The sequence below is a fragment of the Lemur catta genome, chromosome 21 (genome assembly GCF_020740605.2).
Source record: "Lemur catta isolate mLemCat1 chromosome 21, mLemCat1.pri, whole genome shotgun sequence".
NCBI lineage: Eukaryota > Metazoa > Chordata > Mammalia > Primates > Lemuridae > Lemur > Lemur catta.
In genome coordinates, this window is record NC_059148.1 from 19,877,383 (window position 1) to 19,894,286 (window position 16,904).

Genomic DNA, 16,904 nt, shown 5'->3' on the forward strand with positions numbered 1-16,904 from the left:
TGGTTGAGTCAGTTACCTTCTCTGAATCCATTTGGTACTCTGCTTTTTTGTTTGATACAGGGTCTTGCTCTGTTGCCTGGGGCTAGAGGATGGTGGTGGTCTCATAGCTCACAGCAATCTCAAACTCCTGGGCTCAAGCAATCCTCCTGCCTCAGCCTCCCAGAGTAGCTGGGACTATAGGTGTGCACCATCATACCCAGCAAATTTTTTCTATTATTTTGTAGAGATGGGGTCTCACATTGTTGCTCAGGCTGGTCTTGAACTTCTGCCCTCAAGCCATCCTCCTGCCTTGGGCTCCGAAAGTGTTGGGATTACAGGCATGAGCTGTTTGTGCCCGGCCTTTGCTATTCTTTACAATAGAGGCTGTAGTACCAATCTGCAGGGTTTTTGTGAGGATTAAATGGATATTCCATACAAAGCACTTAGCATCTTGCCTGGCTCTTGGTAAACCCTTTATAAATGGTAACTATTGTTAACACTAAGTGTAGAATAGTATTAGTTATAGTAATAATACATTTCTGTTTACTTAACAGTAATTATATTTAGGATGGTATTTATGTAGGATACCTGTAAGATGATGGATAGTGATGTGTTCTTGACAATACTTTTTTCAAAATTTTGGTAGTGTATGTTCAAACAGGTCAGAGTGGAAACAAACTGGAAGCTTAGGTTGTTCTATGGGACTGTCCTCATCACCATTTTAAGTCATGAGATATTTTTCATAAATGAGTAATCAATCTGTCTCTAACCTTAGAGGGCTGGAGTACTGCCACTTTCTATTCTCTTTATCATTTTACTTAAAAACATCTCCAACTTATTTATTAAGGGCTTGTAATGTGCTGATTATGTACTAGCTCGGGCTTCTAATGTGCTGGGCACAGAACCAGCATGTTCCTGATTACCTCACTTTGGCCTCATGGCAGAGGTAAGGACTATTCTTATTTACACTTTATTTTTTTGAGGCAGAGTCTCACTCTGTTGCCTAGGCTAGAGTGCCGTGGCATCATCTTAGCTCACAGCAACCTCAAAGTCCTGGACTCAAGCAATCCTTCTGCCTCAGCTTCCCGAGTCGCTGGGACTACAGGCATGTGCCACCATGCCCAGCTAATTTCTTCTATATACATTTTTAGCTGTCCATATAATTTCTTTCTATTTTTAGTAGAGACGGGGTCTCGCCCTTGCTCAGGCTGGTCTCAAACTCCTGAGCTCAAACAATCCGCCCGCCTCGGCCTTCCAGAGTGCTAGGATTACAGGCGTGAGCCACCTCACCCGGCCTTTTACACTTTAAATAGGCTGAGACAGATATAGACAGATATGGAGGTAGGGAAGGACTTGCCCAAGATCACGCAGGTTGTAAATGGCAGAGTCAGGCTGCATCTTCGGTCTGTCTGACTCCAAAGGCTGGCCACTTACCCACTTGGCCACCCTGCCAGCGCATGTCAGAGTTATTAAGTGTGTCTTATATTTAAATGTCATTCGAACACACAGGATTGTGGGTAAACCCCAGGTTCATCTCATTTTACTGAGGAGTACCTCCCTACCCCCAGTAAAGCTGTTATTGCAAGTATGGCATACACCTGACATTTGCCTTGATTGACCAGGGAAGGATACTGTCTGTTCTTTTCCCATACAAAAGTGCGGTTTTAATGAGGTTTAGATACAGTAGCAATTTTGTTTTCCATTCAGGTAAGTGCTTTAGATCTGGTGTCAGTTTGTCTTCTGTCCTTCTATTAATACTCAACAGTATTTCCTAACATGTTCTAGGTCAATGATTTTCAGACTTTCAGAGCCAGCAAAATTTCACAAATTACTGGGCAGACATAGGTTTGCCAACTTTTTATTTTGCCAACTAAGGATGTAAAAAGCAAGAAGGAAAACCTATTATTTTCTGGCCCTTTTATTTCATAAAGAGAGGGCATTTTAAGAAATACCAGGAGAGGAAGAACATCATCTCAGAATAAAGGACCATTTTTAAATTTGAATACATTTAACTTTATAAAAGAGATACCACGTAGTATTCATTTTTTCTCACTTCACTGCAGGCTGTTGAAAACTTTGTTAAGAATCAGTACTATATTTGGGAACCCCTGATACAGTTGGTCTAAACTCTTGAAGAACAGAAGGAACAGAATGACTTGTTTGTCTGAGTTAGTGGCAAATACTACTAAAGGGGCTTAGTAAAGATATGGTGACCTTGAGACCCAGTGCTTCCCAACCCTCACTGAGGTCTGACTCTCTTGGAGGACCAGTCAATAAAACAGATTCTAAGCTACAATCTGAGAAATTCTGATTCAGTAGGTTGAGGAACGTACCAGAGAGTCTGTTTTTTTTTTTTTCTTAGTTAAGTCCTCTAGTGATTTCAAATGTAGCCAGTCTGTTTCTCTTATCCAGTGCTGTGTAATAAACCACTCATGAAGTTTAAAGCAACAGTGGTTTATTTTTTCTTAGGATCCTGTGGGTTGGCTGGACTCAGCTAAGTGGTTCTTCTGCTCCACTCTGTGATGTCACCTGGAGTCACTCGGGGCTACATCCGGCTGCGATTATGTTTGGGCCTGGAACATCTGGGTGCTCACTGCTGGCTGGGGCACCTCAGTGTTCCTCACATGGCCTCTCTTCTCCATGAGGTCTTTTATCTCTCAGTAGTCTGGGCTCATAGTTTTTTTTCTGTAAATAATATTTTAGACTTTGTGGAACATATAGTTGCTGTTGCAACTACTCAGCTCTACCATTGTAGCACAAAAGCAGCCAAAGAGAATATGTAAAGGAATGGGTATGGCTGTGTTCCAATAAAACGTTATTTATAAAAACAGGCATTGGGCTGGATTTGGCCCATGGGCTGTAGATTGCTGACCCCTGGTCTAGCCTAAGCTGCTTTCCATGGTGACTGGCTTCCAAATAAGCAAAAGAAGAAGCTACCAGGCTTCTTAAGGGCTCTACTCTGAACTGGGACAGTGTCACTTGTCTCACACTTTGTTGATTGAAGTGAGTCTCAGAGACAGCACAAGATTCAAGGAGACGAGGAATAGACTCCAACTCTTGAAGGGAGGAGCAACATGAGCCTGCAGAGTTGAAGGAACTGTTGGTGGCCGTCTTTGTAGAGAGAAGGTCACACAATCCATGGCTTGGCCTATCTGAATCTAGACCAGGGGTTGCAAACTCATGTCTTTGGGGGCCAGGCAGTGAGTATAAATGAGTCAAGTGGGCCAGGTGGAACACTGGGAGTCAGGTCTTCAGTGAGGTTTGGGACACATTTGCTACCAAGAGGGGCAGCATTACTCAGCTACAGCTCAATGTCACCAGGCAGGAGTGTGGGGCAATGTTAGTAGATCCACAGTGTTTCAAGAGAAGCCAAATATTCCATTTTTATTTTTTTGCGAAATCTGATTTTTAAATATTGGCAGATAAATTCAAATTACTTTAAACACTACAGGCCAAACAAAAGATGTCTGTGGGCTAGATACAGTCTGCCAGTTTGTAACTGTTGCTCCAGATCATGAATAAATTCAGCTTCACGGTAGTCACTCCATTCACATTGCTCTAGATTATTCGAATGAATTAAAGAAACTGGGATTATATTAACAAACCTCTGGGCACGCATGAAAGAAGTGACAATCATTGTTCCCTATTGTAGAGACATGGAAACATGTCAGAAGCAGCAGGATCCAGAGGAAATGTTCTCGTGAGCTTCAGACCACTGGCAGCGAAAGACCTTTTCTTATTAACGGCATGCTTGTGGAGTTTTCCTTCCCAGGTGCTGGCGAAAGAAACCCACAGTAATGGAATTGTACAAGTGATAACTTAATGACTGTCAATTGATGCTGCTTTAAAGATTGAAGCCCCAGAATTGTGCTGTTAGCGTGTCGTGAGCAGTTAGTTGAGTTGGTGGCTTGTAATTTACTCTGTGTGGATGTTATTGATCAAAGCTTTTCATTATTGACAGTGTCTCCATCTGCTGTTTGCTGTTTTTAGGGGAAACCACCCTTTATGACTCAACAGCAGATGTCTCCTCTTTCCCGAGAAGGGATATTAGATGCCCTCTTTGTTCTCTTTGAAGAATGCAGTCAGCCTGCTCTGATGAAGATTAAGCACGTGAGCAACTTTGTGCGGAAGTGTAAGTTTGGGGAACTTTTTCTTGAAAACCGTCCTGATGGAGAAAACTGGAAGGATGCTGGAGGCAGAATGTGGTAGCGGCTGGTGGTAGTGGATAAGAACTCTAGTCTAAATAACACAGATTCAGGTTCAAGTTCAGGGTTGCACTTGTTGTAGTTGGGAGACCAGAGAAGTCAGGGTTCTTGGTTGCAAGTGACAGAAGCCCAATTCAGAGAGTCAGTTTATTGGCTCATGAAACTGAGAAATCCAGAATGAGTCAAGCTTTAGGCATGGGCGGTTCCAGAAACTATTAATAAAATAATGTCCTTTGGCCCCATCCTTACACTCAGCTGGGGCTGACTTTCCATACGTAGTAGGCACAGTGCGTAGGAACCATGATATTTAATTTTAATAAATTTAATTTGTTTGAATTAGCATAATTTAATTTTAGTTTTAAAATCATAAAAAATATAATGTATAATGATTCTGGATTATATTAATCTTTATGTCAATGGAGCCACAAAATATAATTTTTGATTTTTTTTTTTTTTTTTTTAATGGAGGAAGGGGCTGAGGAAGGCAGAATTACCTAGAGCCTAGAAAGTCACATACCGGCCCTGCCGTCACCCCGTTTGTGATGTGGCTTGACTTCCATGTGGTGGGGACGTTAGCTGCTGGTGCCCCAGTTTCATGTGCTTTTACCTTACATGAGTGTTTTTTAATGAGTGGTGATTTTGTCCCTCAGGGACACTTGGCAGTGTCTGGGGATATTTTTGATTGTCACAGCTAGGAGGGGAGGATGCTACTGGCATCTAATGGGTGAGGGCAGGACGCTGCTAAGCATCCTACAATGCACAGAACAGTCTCCCACCGCATAGAATTATCTAGCCTGAAATGTCAATAGTGCTGAATTTGAGAAACCCTGCCTTATACAATGGTGCTGTGTAACCGACCATCCTAAACTTTTAGTGGGTTAAAACAATAGTCATTATATTGCCGCTCACGATTCTGTGGGCTGATTGGATTCAGCTGGGGATTCCTCTGCTCCATGTGACATTGGCCACTGTTGCAGTCATCTGGGGCTCTCCTGGCCGGAATGTCTGAGATGGCTCGCTCAATGCCTGGTGCCCTGGCTGGAAGGCTGGGCTCAGCTGGGACTCTGGGATAACTTGGCCTCTCTCTGTCTCTCTCCGCAAAGTCTCAGGGCCTTTTGCCCTCCACGTGGCACCTCTATGTGGTCTCCACATCAGGAGTCAGGGCACTGCAGCGTGTGATACCTATTTTGTCAACCAAGTTTTATTGGAACACAGCCATGCCCCCTGTTAATGCAGTGCCTATGGCTGCTTTCCCACTGTAACAGCATTTGAGTAGTTGTGATGGAGATTATATGGCTTACAAAGCCAAAAATAGTTACTATCTGGTGCGTTCAGAAAAGGCTTGCTGACCTCTGATCTACACGGTCTCTCTACCAGGGTAGCCTACATGGCAGCTCAGGGTTTCTCAAAGCACAAAAGTAGAAGCTGCCAGGCTTTCTTAGGGCTCAGTCCTAAAAGGGACATAGGACCTCTTTGGCTGCAGTCTGTTGTTTGAGGCGAGTCATAAATTCTACATGTGAGGGAACTGCACAAGGGCGTGAATCCCAAGAGGCATGGTTCACTGGGCACCATTTTTGGAGACTGGCTACCACCCCCTGTCCAATGTTTGTCTTCCATTATCTAGATTAATACAATCCTATGGAAGGTTCTAATTGGCTCTGCTTTGGGTCATTTGCTCTGTAAAGTGTTATGATCGGCTTCATCTGAGTGCCCAAAGGGGTCAAGGCACAGTGATTACCAGGACCTCATGGAATGGGGGATGTGCGTTTACCCGAAGGAGCTGGGGATGCTGAGTGGGTGAAAATCTGCGTATGTACACTACAGTGACCTTCAGGATGTTACATATACCTTGTCTGTTCTCAGTTTCCTCATCTGCGAAATGGGGATAATGTATATCTAATAAGGCTGTGTAGGGATTGAATGAATTAATGCATACACCAGGCTTGTCATGTTGCCTGGCACACAGCAGACACTCAGTAAATGTTATCCCATAATGGTAACTGTAAACCTCCAAAACATTCAACATATTGTGTATCTTAAAAAATGGAGTATTTGTTTGAATAAACTCCCACCTTCTTTTCTTGACTATTTAAATTCTCAAGTAGGGAGTGAGAGGAAGGAAAGTACGTGACAAGGCTGGTGTACTGAGGCATCTACCGTCATCTTGAGACTGTTCTTTGCTTACTTAAAAGCAGCGAATTGTCTAGAATCATCCAGTAATCAGGGGGCTCAGTTTAGTGGAATGTAGATTTTTTTTTTTTTTTTTTTAATAAAAGCCTCTTCCAGGGAACTGCTTCATATTTTTGGAGAGGCTCCCTGGGGAGTCCTGTTAAGAGACCATGATTGAAAACGGATGATTACGTTAGTATTTTTTTTTTTTCCTTCCCCTTTTGAGTTTCTGTTTTGGAAGGTAAGCTTTGCTCTTCCATGTGGACGAGGGTCCATTAGCTGCTACTACCCAAGTTTCCGGAGTCTTCCCTTAGGGATGGAGAGATTTTCCTTGGGAACTGTTGGAGGAGATGAAACAGAGCGTGTAGCCCTGAAACGGTGTCTCCAGCAGAAATGTCCCCTAACCTTGGGCCAAGAAAGGGGAGGGAACAAGCATCTGCGAACTAGGAAAGGGATTTTTGTCTTTCGTAGTTGCTCTTCTATCCCCAGTGCCTAAAATGGTGTCTGGCGTATATTAGGAGCTCAATAAATACTTGTTGAATGAACATGTTGCTAAGTGAACAAAATAAGTGGCAAACATTAAGCACAGCATCCTAGGATTTGTGTGAAAAATAAGTAGCAAGTGTGATATTAAAACATGCACTGAAAAGTGTTGATAATTGTTGAAGTTGGGCTGTTCTTGGCAATTTGACAGTTGCTGAAATTCTACCCCTTTTCAGCTACATTGACTATAGGCAAAACCTCCTATATGTTTACAATTTTAGAACTAATGGGCAAATGATAACTTTTGAGAAGTTTTTTTTTCTCATTGTAAACATGATCCAAAGTTAAATGTCTTAGGCCATTTGGGCTGCTGTCACAAACTTTAGACCTGGCAATTTAGACATTTATTGCTTACAGTTCTGGAGGCTGGGAAGTCCAAGATCAAGGTGCCAGCAGATTGAGTCTCTGGTGAGGGCTCGCTCTCTGCTTCAAACATGACAGCTTCTTGCTGCGTCCTCGCATGGCAGAAGAGACAACCGTGATCCCATCAGGGCACTAATTTATAAGGGCAAAGTCCTCATGATTTAATCATTTTCCCAAAAGCCCTGTCTCTTAATACTATCACATTGGGGACTATGTTTCAACATATGAATTTTGAGGGAGGGACACAAATATTCAGATCATAGCACATCACATACCTAGTAGTGAAAGAAAATCCCTCAAAGACTTGCCTGAGATAATCACTGTCCATGGTTTTGTGCATAGTATTCCATTTTTTTTGTGACTTAAAAATATGGAAATTTTCAAACACACCCAAAGATAAAGAGAATAGTATAATGAACCCCTATGTACTATTTAACTAGCTCCTGCAATTGTTAATCCTTTTCCATGCATGTTCTAATACTATTCTTGTTTAATTTTGCACAAAATAGGTCATGTGAATATAATTTGTCACAAGCTTTGCTAACTTAGCAATATATTTACTAAATAAATATTTATTGAGCATTTACTATGTTCCATTTTGGGTGATCAAAACAGACAAAAATCCCTGCCTGTAAGGAATATACATTCTAATGGAGATTGAGCTACCTCATTCTTTCCAACAGGTGCCTAATATTCTTTTATATGGGTGGACTTGTAGGTTGTTTCCACCTTCTTGTTGATAGACCTTTAGGTTATTTCTGATTATTTTTCTGTTACAATAATTCTTATCATAAGCATGTTCATATGTATCTTTTTTGAGCACATGTGCAAGGGTTTCTGTGAAGGATGGGTTGATTCCTAGAAATTGAAAGATTGGATTACTGAGTTTCAAAAGAGGAAGCCATAGACTTAGCTGTGTTGGCTTTTGCCCCAGGTCCAAATGTTTATCCGACAAAGTCATTCTTTGACTGCGTTTTTATTATAGTTCCTTAGGTCTTTATTTCCACTTCCATAGTCAGTACCCACTAGGCCCTTATACTCTAACTAAAAATGCACAGAGATGACGGGTGTTGTGGTTTTGGGGTCACAGAAGCAGCCAGTATGGACAGAAGTTGTGATTTTTTTTTTTTTAATAGTCATAGGCTTGAGTTTAGTATCTCACCTGTTCACCCTAGTAATCCAAAAAGCCTTTGCATAAAGAAACGGAGATTTGACATAGTTTCTCAGAATTCTGAGAGAGTATCGTGGTGGTTTTGTCTGCAAAGCAATATGTCTCTTTTGGCGATTGAGATGCCTGGTGACCACCAGTGACAGACCCAAAGTTATTAAGTTGGACAACACTGTATGCAACTTTGTAAGCAACCCAAGGCTTATTAGAGAATTAAGAGAGATTGGCTTTGCGTGTGAGCAATAATTAAATCTGGTTTAACCCAGAAAGATGCAAGGCAGGGTATTTGGGGAATTATAATTCAAAACTCAAATACTTGACCTGAAAGAAACTTGGAAAGGGGCAGGGAAGGAAGATAGGGCTTGGCACAGCATTGTCAGGGCAAAAGGAAAAGACTGTGCAGTTTTCAATTTTGCTTCTGCGTGGTATTCTCTGTGTAGGTGCCCTAGATTTAGTTTTTACAGTGATATGATGAATTCATGTGGATCCACCCACCATTCTTGCCTGGTTCCCCAAGGGACCAAGGGAAGGTGTCCTCAGGATGACTAGTGGGAAGTGACAGGTGTGGTCTGAGGTTGGGAAGACTCTCAATGCAATGGAGCTCGTCACATGTGCCTTTGATCCAAGAGAATTCAACTCTACCCATGCAACAAAGAAAGAGGGTGGGAATAACAATTGAAATTGCATTGGCCAGCTCATCAAAATGCCACTCAAAGCCGGTGCAGTGGCTGTTGCCTGTCGTCCCAGCTACTTGGGAGGCTGAGGCAGGAGGATTGCCTGGGCCCACAAGTTCCAGACCAGCCTGGGTGATAACAAGACCCATCTCAAAATAAAAAAAAATGCTATTCAATGACTGTGGGTATGAAATGGCTTTTCACTTTTTTGGGCTCAGTCCCTCTCATTGTGTGAACAACTGCAGAGGTGAGTGTGACTCTAGAATGTAGCTCCTAACTTTATCTGTTACCCAGCCATTGAAATGGCCATCCCTTCCAGTGCCTGGAAGATTCCAGTCTCTGTGTGGGATTTCAAGACAGTCTTTTGGTCTTCAATGTGACACCTTTCTGCAGGATTCTCCAGGATAATTTTGATTATAGGTGTCACTTGCCTTCCTTTTGGGTATAACCCCTGTATATGATGCAGTTCCCCCATAACGTACAGGACTCAAGTTTTAGGTCAGCCACTGCTAACACCCTTCATTCTTGCAAGTGGGTGGTGTTGTTACGTGTCCATGGATGTCTCAGCTTAGTGTGTCTAGAGTGTTAATAAACATGGCAGATTCCAGATCCGCCATCCGTTTAGTCCATACTTTGTACATTGAGGATCTCTGAGAGATTAGACTTGGAAAAGGAGTAAGCCTGTATGTTAAAAAAAAAAAAAAAAAAAAAAGATAGTTGCAAACCCACGCAGATGTGTGGCTTGTCAACCCTGCTGAGCAAGTGTCAGGGCTTCATTTGGTTCTTTGGGCTCAGAGGCTGTCCGCCTCTTTAAAGCCCTGCCACATATTAAGGCAAGAAAATCATTATTATTACTGACACAATCCAAGGGAGATAAAACTTGGGCTGGTGGGGTAAAACTAGGCAGAACACATGTAGTGAGAATGGAATGATCTTGACACCAGCTCCAAAATTTATTAAAATGAGAATCATGTTGCTTATGTCCTGTTATAGAGCAGTCTTAATGCTAATAGGCATGTTTGACCAAACACTGCCCTGCAGCCTTCAGAGAGGAAGAAGAAAAGCATAGTTTGTGTCCTCCCTCCCTATTTTCTAAAGTCTATGGAATTCAAATTATAGCTACCATGGAAACTGCACTTTAGAATTTCTGGAGCCCTTAATTTTAACTTAACATAGAAAAACACTTTTGTGCTGATTTTATAATTATTCATGATGGATGTGAAAGTGACTAAATGTCTTTGACAGTGAGGGAAGACATAAGAACACTTTTTTCTCTCTTCTCTTTCATAAAGATGCATGTACTCAAGGCGCTTTATTTACCTGGGAGCGACTTGCCCATCTTTTGCAGATTCCGACACCATAGCCGAGTTGCAGGAGCTCCAGCCTTCCGCAAAGGACTTTGAAGTCAGAAGTCTCGTAGGTTGTGGTCACTTTGCTGATGTGCAGGTGGTGAGAGAGAAAGCAACTGGGGACATCTATGCCATGAAAGTCATGAAGAAGAGGGCCTTATTGGCCCAGGAGCAGGTAGGAGCATTTTACCTTCACCATTTTCCCCTTTCTGAACCGGAATGTTCATTGTAGGGACAGTCACCTGCAGCATGACCATCTGGGATCGAGCAAGTTTTCCTCTGACTCTATATTTAATTGCAGTTGCATGGGCAAAAAGGTCTCTCATGTTCTGAGCTCTTCTTCTTGTACTGATGCTAATTTTGAAGGCTCACAAATTCCCCTTGATTTCTGTATCATGCTTCTATAGTTGTATTTTATTTCAGAACTAAATTGGCCTTTTAACTAATGAATCTAAGATGATCTTTCATGCCCATCAGCTGGGGATTCAGGATATGCAGATGGTGGGGTGAATCAGATAGCATTTGCTTTTTGTACACGCTTCGGATAGTTGTGTTGTGAGCATGTGTATTTGATTTTAAAACAGGCCTTTGAAGAAATTAAGCAAAATTGTTATGTGGCTAGGGAGTTGAGAACAGGTAGGAAGTTATCTTTTTGGTTGTGGTGTTTTTCTTTCTTTTAAACAAGGCTGCTGTCTCTAGATGTATCGATTCATTTGCTGTGTCTCGGAGAGAGAGAGCCATCAGCCTTGCAGTGCAGAGAGTAATTTATTACTTACAGACATTCTAGTGCTCATCATGTGTTCGATAATATACTCAGCTCCATGGGAAGCCAGCAAAAGGAATTGAAGTTCCATGACTGTTATTTTCAGGGTTTAAAAGCAAGCCTTGGAAAGTGGAGGAAAAATGCAAATATATAAAGCAGGTGCTTACCAGCTAAAGTATCACAGAAGGGGGAGAACAATTAGCAAATTCATTGATGATGATGTGAGGGGGAGATGTTATGGGTGAGCCAGGGACAGGGAAAGTTATCACTGAGGATTGGGAAGGCAGGTTCTGGGGAGAGAAGTGATGAGAATGTGCTGAGTACAAGTGTGGCCTTGTGTGACATTCTGGAGGTTTGAGTGCTAGAATGCTACCCCGGAGTGTGTGTGTGTGTGTGTTTAGTGGTTTAGATGGGGAAGTGGGGAGAAATGAGGACATTTGAGTGGAGAGAGGGTAATTGGTGAAAATTCTCAAACTTTTTTATTGTAAAATATACATAACATAAAATGTATCATTTCAACCATTTTTAAGTGTACAATTCAGTGATATTATGGTATTAAGTGCATTCACAGTGTTGTACAGGCATGATCACTGTCCACTTCTAGAACTTTTTCATCATCCCAAACAGAAATTTTGTATGCATTACACAATAGCTTCCCATTCCCCCAACAACCGTTTTTTAAAATTGCAATTGACCTTGTGAGGTGGTTGGGGATGATTTAGGCTTTTGGAAGGAGGAGGTTGGGATCAGAGTCTGGTCCCTGCGGATTTCAATGACTTTGCGCCTCCGATCAGAGAAGCAGCGGAGGGCAGGAAGCGGCTTGTCAGAGTCTGAGAATGACGTGGCCTCTGTGTTTAGAAATAAAATGTGAACAACATAATAGAAAGGGAAAGTGACAAGTTGTGGCAAATAATTTGGAAGAGAGGAGTGGAAGATGCTTACTCAGCCTCCCAGCTCCTAAGTAAAAGCTACCGATCATCAGTTCACACTTACTGAGCATCTGCTGTATTTGGTGTGTTTCTGGGTCCTTGGGAGAAGGTATTAGATGAACCATCGACCTTGTAATGCTTAGGTTTTAGATGAGAAGTAGTGCATGTAAAAAGAAAATAATCCAACATCCCACCCTGCAGGCAAACAGTAGAGCCGTTAAAATTGGTGTGCCGCCCTCCAGGCAAATGACTTGAAAGGACTGTATATGAGGTGTGGGCTGGGGGTTTATAAAATCATACACATATAGGAGCTAATTAAAGCCACCCATCCATTCCTTAAGAGAGTGAATATAAAAGAAGGCTGGTGTGGTGGCTCATACCTGTAATCCTAGCACTTTACGAGGCTGAGGTGGGAGGATCACTTGAGGCCAGGAGTTTGAGACCAGCCTCGGCAACATAGCGAAATGCCATCTCTACAAAAAATACAAAAATTAGCCAGACACCGTAGTGTGCACTTGTGGTCCCAGCTACTCGGGAGCTGAGGTAGGTGTATTATTGCTTGAGCCCAGGAGTTTGAGGTTGCAGTGAGCTATGATGATGTCACTGCACTCTAGTGCAGGCAATAGAGTGAGACTCTGTCTCCAAAAAAAAAAAAAAAAAAAAGGTATTTTTTTATATACATAAAAAAGAAGAGTCCTTAACTGAGCCATGGTGAGGATCTGGAATTTAAGGGCATGAGAAGAAAGAAGCCAGCACAGGGAGAAAGTGAAGGGAAATGCCAGAGAGGAGGCAGGGAGAGGTAGCATCTTGCAGACAAGTCCTGTCACCTGGCAGAGGCCAGCACACCCACCCAGAGCTGTGTGACAACCGGAAGAGGTCCTTAGAGACTGCTTATTTCAATGGAAACTTCAGGGGTTAGACAGAGTCAGTGGTAAGCACATAAAGGTGTAGACTCTTCAGTTCAGCCAAGCTTCCTTGAACACCTTTTATGTGCCAGGAAAGAGAAGGATTAGCATGTTAGGTGCAGTGAATTACTGGGGTGTTTTCCCAAATGTGTTAGATTTATCACTGGGAATATTAAATCGGATGATTTTAGGTAGAACATGGCCAGACTATTTAAAACATTTAATAGTTTAATGTTAGCTAGCATATCAAAACCTGTGACTTCCACAGAGGTTCTTGTTAGAACTAAATAAAAGAAGGTATATTTAAAATTAAGTTTTTAGGCTGGATGCGGTGGCTCATGCCTGTAATCCTAGCACTCTGGGAGGCCGAGGCAGGTGGATCGTTTGAGCTCAGGAGTTCGAGACCAGCCTGAGCAAGAGCGAGGCCCCATCTCTACTAAAAAAATACAAAGAAATTATATGGACAACTAAAAATATATATAGAAAAAATTAGCCGGGCGTGGTGGTGCATGCCTGTAGTCCCAGCTACTCGGGAGGCTGAGGCAGGAGGATTGCTCGAGCCCAGGAGTTTGAGGTTGCTGTGAGCTAGGCTGATGCCACAGCACTCTAGCCTGGGCAACAGAGTGAGACTCTGTCTCAAAAAAAAAAAAAAAAAAAATTTTTTTTAAAAATTTTGAAACAACCACAAATTCATAGAAAAGTTGCAAGTACAGTGTATCAGTCAGTGTTCTTAAGAGAAATGGAACCAGTAGGGGAGATATACATATATACATACTTATATATCTCCTATATATATGTTGTCACATAAAACTATCACGTACAGTATAAACATTTTTTTCTGAATCATTTGAGAGATATATATACATGCACGCAACATACATTGAGTATATATAGAATAATATACACACAGAATATGTATACATAGATTATATATGCATACTGAATATATATACATAAAATATATATACACATAGACATATATATGCACACACATAGACTATATTTACATATATACATATATAATTTGTTTATTTCAAGCAGTTGATGTACATGATCGTAGGGGGCTGGAAAGTCTGGAATCTGTAGGGCAGGCTGGTAATTGTTAGACAGGAGCAAACAATGCAGTCTTGAGGCAGAATTTCTTCTTCCTTAGGGAAACTGCAGGCCTTAAGGTCTTAAGGCCTTTCAGCTGATGGGATGAGACCCACCCACGGTATCGAGGACAATCTTAAAGTCAACTGATCGTAGATGTTAACTGCATCTATCACAGCAAACCTAGATTAGTGTTTGATTGAATAACCGGTTACTGTGGCCTAGCCAAGGTGACATGTGAAATTAACTACCACAAAGTATGAGAACTTTTTTTCCTGAACCATTTGAAAATAAGTTGCCAACCTGATGCCTCATTACCTCTGAATATTTGAGTATGCATTTCCTACAACAAGGACATCCTCCTATGAACCACAATACACCCGCCAAAATCATAAAATTAGCAATGATATATTACCACTGTCGAATCCTTTGATCCTATTCAGGTTTCACCAGTTCTCTCAATAACGTATTTTAGAATAAAAGGATCTGGTTTTGGATCACACTTGGCATTTAGTTGTCCTGCCTTTTTAGTCTCCTTCAGTCTGGGTCAGTTCCTTAATTTTTCCTGGACTCCCATGACCTTGACAATACTTTTTTTGTTTTTTCCTACCTAGCATTCTCCAGGAGAATCTTGACAATTCTGATGATTATAGGCTGGTTATTTTTAAAAATTTAGATTTGCCTGATGTTGCTCATGTTTAGATTTGGGTTATGGATCTTTGGTAGGAATATCAGAGAAGATACTCTGTTCTCATTGCATCCCAACGGGTGACTCTCAGTTTCAGTTTGTCACACTCTTGATGATGTTCATTTTGATCACTTGATTCCGTTGGCGCATAAGTAATTTGTGGAGAGGTCCTTTCAAACGATGGAAATACCCTGTTCCTCATAAAACTTTCAATGTATTCATTTATTTATATCTATGTGGACTTGCATTTTCCTATTTCAGTCAGTGAGTTACAGTCTGTTTCTATCACAATATTCATACTCAAATTGTCCCCAAGCTGGCCAGTGAGCACCTCTTCAGGCTGGGTTTTGTGTCCTTTTGACATATCCCCATCTTTCTTTAAGTACTTTCTTGAGTTCTGGTACAAGGAGATGTTCAGGCTCTTCTGGTGCTTTTACTCTCTCTGCCCCAGCCCTGGCATCAGGCACGTCTCCAAGGAGCCCTATTCGTTTTAGTGGAAAATGGTACTTAGAGGCCAAGATCTGGGCACTGGGTATTCTCATTGTTACTAGGGTGTCACTGTTCCTAGACCCCTTCCTGTGGACAGCACTGAGGAATACATGTATGGGTGTATAGTATACTTACCTGCATGCATGTGTGCACACACACATATACACATGTTTATATCTATATTTATTTGAAACAATCACAAATGTATAGAAAAGTCAAAAACGTTTTCACTGCAGACAAGCATGAAGTATAAGGGCAGTCCTCTGTACTTCTGTTGAAAACCATGAGTTCACACTAATACCCCCAATTCCAATCCAGCTTCACAAGGTTCATTTTAGTGTTCACCCTTTCTGTGTTTGTAATGCTCTTCTCTGACATCATACCCTTAGTATTTTTACTTACTTTATACATCTGTATGCACCCAATCTACTGTGATCCCACATTGCCTTGGTGGGTCCAGATTTCATGTGCCAGGCCACCCCTACCCATGGATGTCTTCCTCACCCTGCCTGGACCCCTCACACCCCACACCGGGCAGCCCCCACACACGGTTGCTGCCCTCCTCACTCTGCCTGGGCCTGGCCCTGGCCCCTGTCCCGGGCCACCGCGTCTCTCTCTCCCAGTCACTGGCATGGCTACTCACCTTGCTCTGCCCCAGCTAATGGCTTTAGGACCAAATTGTTCAGGAAGGGAAGGTGAAGAGAAAGAGAAAGATATTTAGATTCAAAGAAAGCGAGTTTAATTTAGAGAAAGATGATGGGTAAATAATTGAGCAGGCAATATATGGAGCTGGCAATAATTGTGAGCAAAATAGGTGAATGATTGAGGTTTGTGGAATGCCAGGCTAAGAGATTGCTTTTTATTTTAAGCTAGAAACATCAGTTTAGGCTTAAAGACAGAGGAAAGGGCCTCCCCCTCCTACCCACCTTCCAACACTTGGTTCTTTCTAATTTTCTAAAGGGTTTCTTTTTTTTGCTAGGTTTCATTTTTTGAGGAAGAACGGAACATATTATCTCGAAGCACAAGCCCTTGGATCCCCCAATTACAGTATGCCTTTCAGGACAAAAATAACCTGTATCTGGTGAGTCTTTACATTCATCTGTCTGGAATTAGCCTGGCGCTCTGATGCTTAGATACCTGTCGTACAATTGAATGTGGTTCCTGCCTGTGAGGTCCATGACTCCTCATTCATTCAATTGCTTTCCTGACTCTCCGGTGTCTCCCTGTCCTCCTTGTTACAAAGATTAAGAGCCAACTCATTATTGTTGGGTATTGTAGCTACGGCTTAAAGGGCAATAATGAGAAGTCATTTACTGGGGAATAGGGAATAGTCTGTTATTACCTTTAATAGAATCTTGCTTTGAGTTTTAAAAATTAAGATAATGCATGGTTATTATAAGAAAATGCAAACACTCTAGACATGCATGAAAGTTTAATGGAAGTCCTCTCCCTTCGTTTCTAATCCCTCTCCCTAGGGAAACAAATATTAATGCTTATGCGTGCTCTTTCTGCCTTTAGCTATGCCCTAGGGGTGGGGTAGGGGGTGGAATTCTATATACTTATGTATATATTTAATAGTTTGTTTTAC

General features: G+C 41.9%; 1 protein-coding gene across 1 annotated transcript in view; it reads left to right on the forward strand.

Moving 5' to 3' along the window:
- The window catches only part of CIT (citron rho-interacting serine/threonine kinase), a 159,415-nt gene that overhangs the window by 1,806 nt on the left and 140,705 nt on the right, over positions 1–16,904 (forward strand). Inside the window, exons 3-5 of the mRNA XM_045534695.1 lie at positions 3,970–4,111; positions 10,450–10,625; positions 16,296–16,397. Of these exons, the coding sequence (XP_045390651.1) occupies positions 3,970–4,111; positions 10,450–10,625; positions 16,296–16,397 (420 nt within the window). The remainder of the gene's footprint in view (positions 1–3,969; positions 4,112–10,449; positions 10,626–16,295; positions 16,398–16,904) is intronic.